This window comes from Dermochelys coriacea, chromosome 25 (genome assembly GCF_009764565.3).
Source record: "Dermochelys coriacea isolate rDerCor1 chromosome 25, rDerCor1.pri.v4, whole genome shotgun sequence".
NCBI lineage: Eukaryota > Metazoa > Chordata > Testudines > Dermochelyidae > Dermochelys > Dermochelys coriacea.
The window spans coordinates 452,296-467,363 of NC_050092.1; the positions used below are offsets into that span (position 1 = coordinate 452,296).

Genomic DNA, 15,068 nt, shown 5'->3' on the forward strand with positions numbered 1-15,068 from the left:
CCTGTTACAGAGATGGATCTGGCTGTGATGTTCCAGTCCCGATCTGGGTCTGAAGTCTGAACTTACCCAGAGGATGGGGTGGCTCCAGGGTCTTGGCACAGACACAGCCCTGCTTCAGCTACAAAATGCACCTGCAATCACAACAGGTTGACAATGGGTCAAAAGCAGCTCTGGTGTAACAGCTGCTCCTTTCAGCCCCAGTGGGGTTCACACCTGCTTGTGTTGGTGCAATGTCTCCTTTGGATGCTGGGGAAGAGGCTGGGGGATGGACGTTTTATGTAGTTAACATTAGCAACAGGGAAGGGCTAGGAAGCCAGTTTTCTCAGAGACACTTTCTCTCTATTCTCCATGAGGGTCCAGTCCTGGACTTTCTCACCATCCATTTGGGGATGCGCCCAGCCTCTGACACCAGCTCCAGTCTTTGTTCTCTGCAGAACAAGCTTAGAATGAGTCCTGCACCAGGGGATGGGTCCCTGCAGCGGGAGGCTCCAGATCTGCAGTCCCCTCTCTGGTGGGGAGCTCTGGAAGACTGTTGAGTGTGAAGAGGCCAGGTTAACCACCACTTTCCTGTTCCTTCAGGCAGTTGCCCTGGAAATATATTTGCTTGTCAGAACAGCCAGTGTGTGTGGAAAGAGAATCCTGAGTGTGACGGCCGAGCCGACTGCTCCGATGGCTCTGATGAGGCAGGCTGCGGTAGGTCTCTCACACTGGGGTTGTCTGTGCTGGGGGCACAACTGGCTAGTGGGACATGTGTTTGGGAGGCTGATAGGGGAAGGAAGGAAGTCCAGGAATTGGTCCAGCATTCCTGGGCAGATATGGATTTGCTGTCTAATAAGAGGACTTACTAACTGTTCCTCCTTGGAGGAAGCTGCTTTGAAGCAGTTGATGAGTGGATCGTTTGCAGCCTAGTACTGTCTCCAGGTGCTAAGGGCAGAGGCCTGGCAGGCCAAGGGCAGTTGCAGGCAGAGCACAAGGAGAATCCATGCCCCACTGTTGTCTTTCACCAACATTCATATAGATGGTCCAGCTCCCTGTGTCCCCAGCACAAACATCACCTGGCCCACTAGCATTGTGGGCCCTTGTTGGCAGTGTCAGCAGGGAGAGCCAGGACTGCCTGGAGCCATGGAGCGTGAATGCCCTTCTTAGCCCAGAGGTGGCCCCTCCAGGAAGGGCTGATACACTCTGGCAGGCTGTGTTACAGGATACTGGCCCAGACAGTACCCATGCTGTCTCTACTCTAGGGCTTATTAACTAATCCCATCTCCAGAGGTCACCCAGTGTCCTTCACTGGGGCTGACGGTCATTACAAACACAAGACCATGCAGACGATGAGTCACTAATGCCTGGAGCAGGGCAGCAAGTTCACAGCTAGTGATTCATTCAGAGAACTCTGCAAAAGTAAAAAGAATGCAGATAGAAGTCCAGCAGCAGAGTGGGGTTATCCAATTTATGTACAATTACCTGCCTTGTGTGTGTGTGCACTTAGTGCAAGGAGCTTCTGATCCTCAGAGACACAGTACAGGCTCTTGAGGCCAGAGTGGCTGAACTGGAGGAGCTAAGGAAGATACAGAGGAGACTTTCCAAGACACAGCAAAGCTGGTCCCACCCCCTGTCCGGCAACCTCTGTGCTGTTGAGGAGGAAGAAAGTCTTGGGGAAGAAGAATATCAGGTTGAGACAGAGGGAAACAATCCCATAGTTGGGACCCTCCTTCCTGATGATGGTGTGGTATCCTCTCGCACTGAGGACATCCCTCTGGGGAATCCCAGTTACTAGGAAGAGCCAGGTAATAGCAATGTGGGATTCAGTTGTTAGAAAAATAGATAGCTGGGTTTGCGATGACTGGGAGAACTGCAGGGTGAATTGTCTGCTGGGTATGAAGTTTGTGGATCTCATGAGACATCTAGACAGACTTATGTGCAGTACTGGGGAGACGCTGACATAGGGAAAGGCAGGAGGGCAGTCCTGGAGGATAATATTAGTCCGCTAGATAAGAGATTTAAGTTCAGGACTTCCATGGTAGCATTCTCTGAATACTTCCACTTCCACATACAGCGCCAGTTAGACAGGCAGAACTGCAGAGTCAATACATGGATGAGATGATGGTGTTGTGAAGAGGGATTTAGGTTTATTAGGAACTGGGGAACCTTTGGGGAAAGGAGGAACCTTTACAGGAAGGATGGGCTCCACCTAAAGCAAAACAGAACCAGATTGCTGGCATGTAAAATTAAAAAGGTTGTAGAGGACTTTTTGAACTAAGGGTGAGGAAACCCAACAAGTGCAGAGGAGCACATGGCTCGGAGGTGCCATCCTTTGGGAACAAGTTTATTAAAAGGGGGACTCTATGTGATGGGATCCCTGGGAACAGCCTGTGACTGTGGGACCACTGAGCCCCCTTAACTCTCTAGCGTGGGCTGTCTCTCACAAGTTTTGCTATTGACAAGCAGCAAACCCTTCCAGGTGCTCTTATCATTCAGCACAACAGCATGTGGAGCCCCACACCCAGCTAGACTGCACGAATGCTCCCAGAGCCACTCAAGAATCACACAGAAAAAGGCACCAGACAAATCCCCCCAGCTCCCAGCCTTGTACCTCAGGAATATATTGCCTTGCACTGCTCAAGATGAGCAGTGCAAATTTATTAATTGGTTCACCACTTCATCAATGGAAAGTGGATATACACCAGCCTTTGTAAACCTGAACAAGCACCCTTACCAAACATTTCAGGCAAACTCATAGGTAAAGATAAACAGTTAAACAAATGTATTGACTACAAAAGATATATTTTAAGTGATTATAAGTGATAGGCAAAAAGTCAGTTAGTTACCAAAATAAAATAAAATATTAGCACGTAGTCTAAACTTTAAACCCTATTAGACTGGGCAACATCTATATTAAGCAGTTTTTTCACCCCACTGGATATTGCAGTCCTTAATATACAGGTTTGTCCCTTAAACCTGAGCCTCCAACCTTAAATCTGAATTTTAAACAGTCTCCTCTGTTGGAGTCTTCAGTCTTCTGAGTGTCTTTTAACTGATTCATAGATTCATAGATACTAAGGTCAGAAGGAACCATTCTGATCATCTAGTCCGACCTCCGGCACAGTGCAGGCCACAGAATCTCACCCACCCGCTCCGACAAAAAACCTCACCTATGTCTGAGCTATTGAAGTCCTTAAATCATGGTTTAAAGACTTCAAGGAGCAGAGAAGCCTCCCTCAAGTCAACCGTGCCCCATGCTACAGAGGAAGGCAAAAAACCTCCAGGCCTCTCCAATCTGCCCTGGAGGAAAATTCCTTCCCGACCCCAAATATGGCGATCAGCTAAACCCTGAGCATATGGGCAAGATTCACCAGCCAGATACTACAGAAAATTCTTTCCTGGGTAACTCAGATCCCATCCATTTAATATCCCATCTCAGGGGATTAGTCCTATTTACCCTGAATATTTAAAGATCAATTACTTACCAAAATCACATTATCCCATCATACCATCTCCTCCATAAACTTATCGAGTAGAATCTTAAAGCCAGATAGATCTTTTGCCCCCACTGCTTCCCTTGGAAGGCTATTCCAAAACTTCACTCCTCTGATGGTTAGAAACCTTCGTCTGATTTCAAGTCTAAACTTCCTGGTGGCCAGTTTATACCCATTTGTTCTTGTGTCCACATTGGTGCTGAGCTGAAATAATTCCTCTCCCTCTGATATATTTATAGAGAGCAATCCTATCTCCCCTCAACCTTCTTTTAGTTAGGCTAAACAAGCCAAGCTCCTGAAGTCTCCTTTCATAAGACAAGTTTTCCATTCCTCGGATCATCCTAGTAGCCCTTCTCTGTACCTGCTCCAGTTTGAATTCATCCTTTTTCAACATGGGAGACCAGAACTGCACACAGTATTCTAGGTGAGGTCTCACCAGTGCCTTGTATAATGGTACTAAAACCTCCTTATCCCTACTGGAAATGCCTCTCGTGATGCATCCCAAAACTGCATTAGCTTTTTTCACAGCCATATCACATTGGCAGCTCATAGTCATCCTATGATCAACCAATACTCCAAGGTCCTTCTCCTCTTCCGTTCCTTCTAATTGATGTGTCCCCAACTTAGAACTAAAATTCTTGTTATTAACCCCTAAATGCATAACCTTACACTTCTCACTATTAAATTTCATCCTATTACTATTACTCCAGTTTACATGGTCATCCAGATCCTCCTGTATAATATCCCGATCCTTCTCTGAATTGGCAATACCTCCCAGCTTTGTATCATCTGCAAACTTTATTAGCACACTCCCACTTTTGTGCCAAGGTCAGTAATAAAAAGATTAAATAAGATTGGTCCCAAAACCGATCCCTGAGGAACTCCACTGGTAACCTCCCTCCAACCTGACAGTTCGCCTTTCAGTAGGACCCGTTGTAGTCTCCCCTTTAACCAATTCCTTATCCACCTTTTGATGTTCATATTGATCCCCATCTTCTCCAATTTAACTAATAATTCCCCATGTGGCACGGTATCAAATGCCTTACTGAAATCTAGGTAAATTAGATCCACTGCATTTCCTTTATCTAAAAAATCTGTTACTTTTTCAAAAAAGGAGATTAGGTTGGTTTGGCACGATCTACCTTTTGTAAAACCATGTTGTATTTTGTCCCATTTACCATTGACTTCAATGTCCTTAACTAATTTCTCCTTCAAAATTTTTTCCAGGACCTTGCATACTACAGATGTCAAACTAACTGGCCTGTAGTTACCCGGATCACTTTTTTTTCCTTTCTTAAAAATAGGAACTATATTAGCAATTCTCCAATCATTCGGTACAACTCCTGAGTTTACAGATTCATTAAAAATTCTTGCTAATGGGCTTGCAATTTCAGGTGCCAATTCCTTTAATATTCTTGGATGAAGATTATCTGGGCCCCCCAATTTAGTCTCATTAAGCTGTTTCAGTTTCACTTCTACCTCAGATATGGTAATATCTACCTCCATATCCTCATTCCTATTTGTCATGCTACCATTATCCCTAAGATCCTCTTTAGCCTTATTAAAGACTGAGGCAAAGTATTTGTTTAGATATTGGGCCATGCCTAGATTATCTTTAACCTCCACTCCATCCTCAGTGTTTAGCAGCTCCACTTCTTCTTTCTTAGTTTTCTTCTTATTTACATGGCTATAGAACCTTTTACTATTGGTTTTAATTCCCTTTGCAAAGTCCAACTCTACTCGACTTTTAGTCTGTCTCACTTTATCCCTACATATTCTGACCTCAATTAGGTAGCTCTCCTTGCTGATCTCTCCCATCTTCCACTCCCTGTATGCTTTCTGCTTCTTCTTAATCATCTCTCTAAGATGCTTGCTCATCCAGCTTGGTCTACAACTCCTTCCTATGAATTTTTTCCCCTTTCTTGGGATACAGGCTTCCGATAGCTTCTGCAGCTTTGATTTAAAGTAATCCCAGGCCTCCTCTACCTTTAGATCCATAAGTTCTTCAGTCCAATCCACTTCCCTAACTAATTTCCTTAATTTTTGAAAGTCAGCCCTTTTGAAATCAAAAACTCTAGTTGCAGATTTATTTTTGTTAATCCTTCCATTTAGTTGGAACTGAATTAGCTCCTGATCACTTGAGCCAAGATTGTCCCCTGCAACCATTTCTTCTATGAGGTCCTCGCTACTCACCAAAATTAAATCTAAAATGGCATCCCCTCGAGTCGGTTCAGCAACTACTTGATGAAGGAATCCATCAGCTATGGCATCTAGGAAAATCTGAGCCCTATTATTATTACTAGCACTGGTCCTCCAGTCTATATCTGGGAAGTTAAAGTCTCCCATGATCACGCAGTTTCCATTAGTATTTACTTGATTAAAAACATTAAAAAGGGCTCTATCCATATCCAAATTAGATCCCGGAGGTCTATAGCACACCCCAAGCACTATCGTAAGAAAGGCTCTACTAGTTTTCTTCCCCAATGTAATTTTTGCCCAGAGGGACTCTCTCTTATCCATTGCATCACTTCTTATTTCTTTACATTCTACCTCATCATTGATATACAATGCTACTCCACCACCTTTACCTTTATTTCTGTCTTTCCTAAACAGCACATACCCTTCAATACCTGTAGTCCAGTCATGACTACTATTCCACCATGTTTCTGTTATCCCTATAATATCTGGTTTCACTTCTTGCACCAGTAGCTCTAGTTCCTCTATTTTGTTACCTAGGCTCCTCGCATTGGTGTACAAACATCTTAATTTTTGCTGTTTGGCCTCGCTCACTTTTGTACTCTATTAGGCACAGTCATTCTACAGCCAGTATAACCTATTAGACTAGTATCCACACCGCCCTCACTCCTTATATCCATTCTCCTACCCACGGCTGTATCCTTTCTTACTTCGTCTTCTTCCCTCTCAATGCTAAAATCTAGCGTGGAGATTACCTGGACATCTCCCAACCTTCTCCCCCTAATTCCTAGTTTAAAGCTCTCTTTATCAGTTGTGCCAGCCTTGATCCTAGAAGTCTATTTCCTTCCTTTGTTGCTTGCAGCATAGATAGGGGTAGGAGAAAAGGCCAAGCATGGGGCCCCTGTGTTCTGTTTAATACCCTCAGTCCCATGTGCTTGGAGAACACAAGACCAAGCATGTCTGGGGGTCATTGCTGAGTCCCCAGGCAAGATTGAGCAATTCCCCTGTTGTGGCCTTATACAGGTGAGTCATTGAATTGTAACTCCCTTGCTGGACAATAGCTGTTGATTTCTGTTCAGCACCCACCTGGGTGTTGGTTACCTCCCTTGTCATTGTCTCTGAAGAGCTAGTATCTGGGTGCCTCACAAACCTACAGCATATTTTAGTGACAACCTTACAACACAATTCTCATAACTTCATATGCATTAATGATATACATATTTCAATAGAACAGTGACTTTCAGCAGATCATAACCTGTCTCCTGATACCTCACACAGCCTGCTTTATATGTAATATCACAATTATAAACAGATGAGGAATATGCGGGTTACAGGATGCTTCCCTGAGGTACAGAATTTCACACTCTATATCTTAGCAAAGAGGATACGAAGGAAGTTGGTGAAGTACAGGTGAGAGCTAGTGAGGAACAGTCAAACGTCAAAGAGATGAAGGAAGCACCTGAATACTGAGGAAATGTACAAGGGCTTCTATACACATGCTAGAAGCATAGGTGCCAACTCCGTGGGTGCTGTGGGGCTGGAGCACCCATGGGGAAAAATTAGCATCCACCGTCAGCTAAGCTTCCCCCACCCCATGCTCGCCTCCACCTCCCCCGAGCATGCCGCGTCCCCACTCCTCCCCTTCCCAGTGCTTCCCACCCGCTGCCTAACAGTTGTTTGGTGGCACTTAAGACTTTCTGGGAGAGCGGAGGAGGAGTGGAGACACAGCGTGTTTGAGGGAGGAGGCACTAAAGAGGTAGGGCAGGGGCAGGGACTTGGGGAAAGGGGATGGAATTGGGGCGGGGTGAGGGTGGTGCAGGGGCAGGCAGGGCCGGGGCGGGGGGGTCGAGCACCCACGGGGCAGAGGGGAAGTCGGTGCCTATGGCTAGAAGTGTAGATACTAAGAGGGGTGAACTTGAATGCCTGGCATTAAGTGAGGATATTGATATAACTGGCATCTTAGAAACTTGATAGAATTAGAAAAATCAATGGGACACAGTAATACCAGGGTACAAAACTTATAGGAATGACAGAGTAGGTCACACTGGTGGGGGGAGTGGCACTATATGTGAAAGAAAGCTTAAAGTCAAATAAAGTAAAAAAAATCTTAAATGAATCAAACAGTACCATAGAATCTCTATAGATAGAATTTCAGTGTGTTTGAATAATAAGATATAGCAGTAGGAATATACTACTGACCACAAGATGGTGGTTGTGATTGTAAAATATTTAGGGAGATTAGAGAGGCTAAAAGACAGAAAACCCAATAATAATGGGGATTTCAACTATCCCCATATTGACTGGGTACATGTCACCTCAGTACGGGATGCAGAGATAAAATTTCTAGACACCATTAACGACTGCTTCTGGGACCCACACATGGAGAGGCAATTCTTGATTTAGACCTAAATGGGCCACAGGATTTTGTCCAAGAGGTGCATGTAGCTGAACTGCTGGTAATACAACCATAATGTATTTACATTTAACATCCTTATGGGGGAAAAATACCAAAGAAACCCACCACAGTAGAATATAACTTCAAAAAAGTACACTAAACAAAAATGAGAAAGTAAGTTAAATGGAAATTAAAAGGAACAGTCACAAGGGTGAAATGCCTGCAAACTGCATGGAGACTACTTAAAAACACCACAATAGAGGCTCAACCTAAATGTATACCCCAAATTAAAAAAAAAAACAGCACAAGAACCAAAAAAAAAAATGCCATGATGGCTAAACAACAGACGAAAAGAGGCGGTTAAAGGCAAAAAAGCATCTTTTAGAAATTGGAAGTCAAATCCTAGTGAGGAAAATAAAAAGGAACACAACCTCTGACAAGTCAAATGTAAAAGTATAATTAGGCAACCCACAAAAATTTGCAGATCAACTTGCTAAAGACACAAAAACTAACAGCAAAATTGTTTTTAAGTACATCAGAAGCAGGAAACCTGCCCAACAGTCCGTGGGGCTATTGGATGATCAAGATGCTAAAGGAAGCAATAATGGAAGTACTCATGGAAGACAAGGCCATTGAAGAGAAGCTAAATGAATTATTTGTATTGGTCTTCACTGCAGAGAATGTGAGGGAGATCTCCACACCTGAGCCATTCTTGTTAGGTGACAAATCTGAGGAATTGTCCCAGATTGAGGTGTCAGCAGAGGAGGTTTTGAAACAGTTTGGTAATTAAACATTAATACGTCACCAGGACCAGATGGCATTCACCCAAGAGGTCCTAAGGGACTCGCATATGAAATTGCAGAACTACTAACTGGGGTCTGTAGCTGATTGCTCAAATCAGCCTCTGGGCCAGATGACTGGAGAGCGAGCAGAGCGCCAATTTAAAAAAAAAAAAAAAAGGCTCCAGAGGCGATCATGACAAGTACAGGCTCGTAAGCCTGACTTCTTCTTTGCATGATGGTCCCTGTTGTGTCCCACTGTGCGTTACGCCTGCGCACCATGTGTTTGGAGTTAGAGAATTTGGAAGTGGTGTCCGTTGTTCCGCAAATGGGCCCTGACTCACCTCATGCTTTTGTCTGAGGCAATGAAGGGCAGGGCAGACCAAATATCTCCAGTTCCTTCTCACCACCTCATGCTCCAGATCGGAACATTTAATGTCCTTGTCTATGATGCAGCTCCAATATTATTTATTGTACATTGTTTTACCAGTTTATAGTCATATTTTTTTATAGTTTTAATTTTCCTAGTTTAAGTAGTTTACTAGTTTTTAACAGGTTTCAGAGTAGCAGCCATGTTAGTCTGTATCCGCAAAAAGAAAAGGAGGACTTGTGGCACTTTAGAGACTAACAAATTTATTTGAGCATAAGCTTTCGTAAGCTACAGCTCACTTCATCAGATGCATTCAGTGGAAAATACAGTGGGAAGTTTTATATATACAGAGAACATGAAACAATGGGTGTTACCATACACACTGTAAGGAGAGTGATCAGGTAAGGTGAGCTATTACCAGCAGGAGAGAGGGGGGGAAAAAACCTTTTGTAGTGATAATCAAGGTGGGCCATCTCCAGCAGTTGACAAGAATGTCGGAAGAACAGTGGGGGCGGGGAAGGGATAAACATGGGGAAATAGTTTTACTTTGTGTAATGACCCATCCACTCCCAGTCTTTATTCAAGCCTAAATTAATTGTATCCAGTTTGCAAATTAATTCCAATTCAGCAGTCTCTCATTGGAGTCTGTTTTTGAAGCTTTTTTGTTGAAGAATTGCCACTTTTAGGTCTGTAATCGAGTGACCAAAGAGATTGAAGTGTTCTCCGACTGGTTTTTGAATGTTATAATTTGCAAATTGGATACAATTAACTTAAGCTTGAATACTGACTGGGAGTGGATGGGTCATTACATAAAGAAAAACTATTTCCCCATGTTTATCTCCCCCTCCCCCCCCATCTGTTTCTCAGACGTTCTTGTCAACTGCTGGAAATGGACCACCTTGATTATCACTACAAAAGGTTTCCCCCGCCCCCCACTCTCCTGCTGGTAATAGCTCACCTTACCTGATCACTCTCCTTACAGTGTGTATGGTAACACCTACTGTTTCATGTTCTCTGTGTATATAAATCTCCCCACTGTATTTTCCACTGAATGCATCCGATGAAGTGAGCTGTAGCTCACGAAAGCTTATTCTCAAATAAATTTGTTAGTCTCTAAGGTGCCACAAGTCCTCCTTTAGGTTTTAACAGTTTAGTATAAAGTTTGGGAATTTTCCCCATCCCCCCTCCACATACCCCATTTGGGTACTGGACTATGCCCAGAACTCTGGGCTTCAAATCTGCGCCTCCTGCCTGCGATCCTTCTCAGTCAATGACAACCACAAACACTTCTTCTACTGCTTGGGAGCAGCTCGCATCATAGCTAGGTGCAAGATTTGTCAGTCTTTTCCCAGCCGTACACAAGAAGGTCAAGTACTTAGTTTGGTAGACAATCTCATGGAGATGGCCATGAGACCACAACAGACCCAGATGGGGGATCCCCCCTGTACATCGGCCTGAATCAGCAAAGCATGTGACTTCTACTGCTACTATGTCCAACTCTGGTGTCAGCAGAACCACCCCACAGATCACATGGCAGGGCCTAGCTGGGAGATTAGGAAGCACTCTCATAAGCACAGGACTACATCTTCCTCCAAATCTACCTCAAAGAAACTGAACATTCCCTCTACCAGCTTGGCTCAAGGGGATGTAGCACGTTCTAAGTCCCACAGGCATGAGAAGAAGACCCATAAACAGTGGGATCCACTGATTCCAGACTGTGACCCATCAGTACCACCATTTACAGTTCCTCACAAAATGCAAGACCCTCCCTCACCATTAAAGACTTCAGCACTGGTACCAGCAACCAGAAAGGAGAGAGTGCTCCTTACACTGGGGAGATCTGGATCTATGGCTGCAGCCTAAGATGTCTTCGCCTTACTGGATTCAGAGTCTCCTCCTCCATCAGGTCCCTTCACCTACAGGGAACTCATATCCCTGCCACGATACATGCCTGTGGTACAGGGTATATCACTCCCTTGCATGTGCAATACATCTCTCCATCGACTCTGACGGTACTGCCATTGTAACTGGAGTCTGCCTTTTCCTCTTCCAATGAATCAGACCCTGGGGAAAAACCACCTTTCCTTTGTCTCTCCAATGTACCACCACATAGACGGACGCCCATGGGAGCATCCTCACCCTCCCCAGAGCCACCATGCTGTGGGAACCCCTGAAACCTCCAGTTGATCCTGCCTATTGGTCATATGGGGTGACCTGGGATCAGTATCCTCCTTCGAAGCCTGCCTGATCCACGAGGGAATTGCCACCTGCTTTCCCCAGGGGCCCCACCAAGCATGTCTCCGAATCCGATGGCAGAGGAAGGATTTTATACACCAGTTCTGGTGGTTCTGCTGGAGCTGGCTAGATTTCTATCCTCATTGCTGAACAAAGCTTTTACTGCATCATTCTCTTCCCCACCAAATGACTTCAGACCATGTCAAGATCTTTTATGGAGAGTCATCGGGGAACTCCAGATCCTACTGGAAGAGATCCAAGACTCCCAGCATAAGCTTCTGGACATTCTCCACACTTTGGGACTGATGAGAAGAGCAATGCCAATCAACGAAGCCATACTGGAGCCAGCCAGGACTGTGTGGCAGACCCCGACTACACATATTGCTACCCCTAAAGGAGTGGAGAGGTGTTACTAAGTCCCAGCTAAAGGCTCAGAATTCCTATTCTCCCTCCCAGTTCTGAACTCACTGGTGGTTCAGCTGCTGCAGACAGGGCTAAACAACAACACCCTTGATCCACGCCTGTGGATAAGGAAGGAAAGCATCTAGATCTCCTGGGGAGAAAAGTTTTCTGTTCCTCCAGTTTGCAATTCATGACAGCCAATTGTCAAGCACTGCTAGCTAAATATGACTTCCTGAATTACAGTGAGTGCAAGGACTTTGCTAACAGTCTTCCGCAGCAAGACTGTGCCTGCTCTCAAGCTCTTGTCAAGGAAGGAAAGCAAATAGCCAGAACTGACCTCCAATCCACAGTGGATGTGGCTGATACTTCCTCCAGGGCCATGGCTGATGAAAAGAGAGTCTTAGCTTCATGCGTCTGGTTTTCATAGGGAGGTCCAGAACACCATCGAGGACCTTCCTTTTGATGAGTACCAACTCTTCAACCAGAAGACAGATGAGTCTCTACATACTCTAAAATACTCCAGAGCTATCCTTTGCTCTTCAGTCATCTAAACACCTGCCCCAAAATGAAACTTCCACCACCCGTTGTCCACACTGAGGTACAGGTCTCCAGCAGAGACCTCTTTTACCAGCAGAGACCCTAGGAACCTCCATGCACGTGACAAAAAGTCCAAAGGTCTCGCTTCCCCAGGCCCCCCTCTCAGGCTTCAACATCTCAAGCCCAGCCACAAGCAAAGAGATATTTTTGATGGGAGCTTGAGAGCTCCAACCACTGAGCCTAACACCTCACAGTTATTTACTCTGCAGAAGAGAAGGATGAGGGGGGATTTGATAGCAGCCTTCAACCATAGGCGCCAACTTTTCCTGGTGCTGGTGGATGCTTGACCCGCCCCTGGCCCTGCCCTGACTCCAGCCCTGCCCCACCCCCATCCAACCCCTTCCCCCAAAGTCCCCCCCCCAACTCTTCCCCCTCCCTGCCCCTATTGGACTCCTTCCCCAAATCCCTGCCCCAGCCCCACCTCTTCCCCGCGCGCACTGCGTTTTCCCTCCCTCCCAGTGCTTGCCGCCGTGAAACAGCTGTTTCGCAGTGGGGAGCACTGGGAGCTAGGGGGAAAAATGGGGACACAGCACTCTCGAGGTGGAGGCAGAGGTGAACTGGGGCAGGGTAGGGAGCTTGGCTGCCTATGGGTGCACAGCACCCACCAATTTTTCCCCGTGGGTGCTCCAGCCCTGGTTCCAAAGAGCATTCCAATACAGAGTACTACCCTTTGGGATAGCTACCACTTCCAGAGTCTTCATCAAATTATTTTCCATAGTAGCAGCTCATATCAGATGTTATGGTCTCCTTGTTTTTGCATACCTTGACCACTGGCTCCTAGCCACCAGGCCCCACCAGGAAGCCCACACATCAACTTCTATGATACTCAGCCTTTCTTCTCTGGTATTCAGTGTCAATGTAAAAAAGTTGATCCTCAACCCCACACAATCTTTGGACTTCATCAGGGCTACCCTAAACTCTACAGGCATACCTGCCCACAGACAGATTTCAGGAGATGCATGACATGATAGCTCACATTATGAACAATCCTTGCATACTGGCCAAGACTTGTCTGACTCTACTTGGCCACATGGCCTCATGCACTTACATTGTCCCCTTTGTGAGATTTCACCTTTGTTGACTTCAGACATGGCTGCAGTCCATATAATCACTGAACCGCCATTCTATGAAACTAATGCTGACAGTCCTAGCCAAGGTACTATCCTCCCTCCTGTGGTGGACAGACCCACATCATGAATGCAGGAGAGTCCCCTTTCTTCCCTCATCCCCAGACAAAACTATCATCACCGACATGTTCTTACTAGGCTAGGGAACCCCTATGGATGACCACATGACAAGGGACATGGACATCTCAAGAATCCAGGAAGTACATCAATATTCTGGAACTCTGAGCAGTAATGAGGGCATGTGAATTCTTCCTTCCACTCATTCACTCTCATAATTTCCTGATCCTGTCAGACAACACTACTACTGTTTTCTACATCAACAAACAAGGAGGAGTGAAATCCACCGCTCTATGTGCAGAAGCAGTCAATCTCTAGAACTGGTGCATCAGCAACCAGATCACCCTATCCACAGCCTATCTTCTGGGGACACAGAATCTACTCACGGACTCACTCAGCAGACACTTTGCAATCAACCACGAGTGGGAAATTCACAATAAAGTGCTACTCAACATCTTCACACAATGGGGAACCCCAACCAGAGATCTATTCACCTGTCAGACAAACAACAAGTGCACCAGGTATTGCTCCAGGGGATCCCTCGGTTACAGCTCCCAGGGCAATGCTCTCCTTCTCTCCTGGTCTGGCCAATTCAACAACTACTCCTTCCTTCCACTACTGTTCCTACCCTGGGTGCCACACAAGATCCGACAAGAAAAAGTGACAGTCATTCTGATTGCCCTCTTCTGGCCCAGACAATTCTGGTTCCCCAATTTCCTGTGCATGTCATCCCATTCACGGATTACCATCCTGAATTCCCCCAACCTTCTCACTCAATACAATGGCAGGATCAAGCATCCTGAGCTGCAACTTCTACGCCCCAGGGCATGGTATTTGGATGGGCATCAGCCATAGAACGGGCATGTTCCTTGGCAGTACAAGTCATTCTCTCGAACAGTAGGAAAGATTCCACTAGACAATGTTACCAGACTAAGAAGAAATGCTTTTCATCTTGGGCACAACAGAAAGGTGTTATACCAGATACTGCAAAGATTCCCCTAATCCTGGACTACATTCTATCCTTAAAGACATTGGATCTCACCCTCGGCACTTTGCAAGTCCACCTAGTAGTGATTAGCGTGTTCCATCCTCCTACAGAGGGTTACTCTGTTTTTACACACCTGCTAACTGCTAGATTTTGGAAAGGCATTCTAAGTGTTGCCAGGAAGGCTTCAGCTTCCCGGACCATGGGATGCTGTTCCAGGAAGAAGGACTGCTAAGCAGAGATGGGGTCCACCTATTGAGGAAGGGGAAGAGCATATTTGGATACAGACTGGCTAACCTCGTGAGGAGGGCTTTAAACTAGGTTCAAAGGGGGCAGGTGACCAAAGCCCACAGGTAAGTCAAAAACACGGAGACCTGGGAGAAGGGTTGGAATTTGGGCAGGGAGCATGGGCTGTTATAGCAGGGATAAGGGAGAGACAAGACAGAAGTGTG

At 45.7% G+C, this 15,068-nt stretch overlaps 1 protein-coding gene across 1 annotated transcript in view; it reads left to right on the top strand.

The window, feature by feature from the left end:
• TMPRSS9 (transmembrane serine protease 9) overlaps positions 1-15,068 on the top strand; it is an 85,838-nt gene that overhangs the window by 43,631 nt on the left and 27,139 nt on the right. The window contains exon 7 of the mRNA XM_043502850.1: positions 580-693. Coding sequence (XP_043358785.1) covers positions 580-693 — 114 coding nt within the window. The remainder of the gene's footprint in view (positions 1-579; positions 694-15,068) is intronic.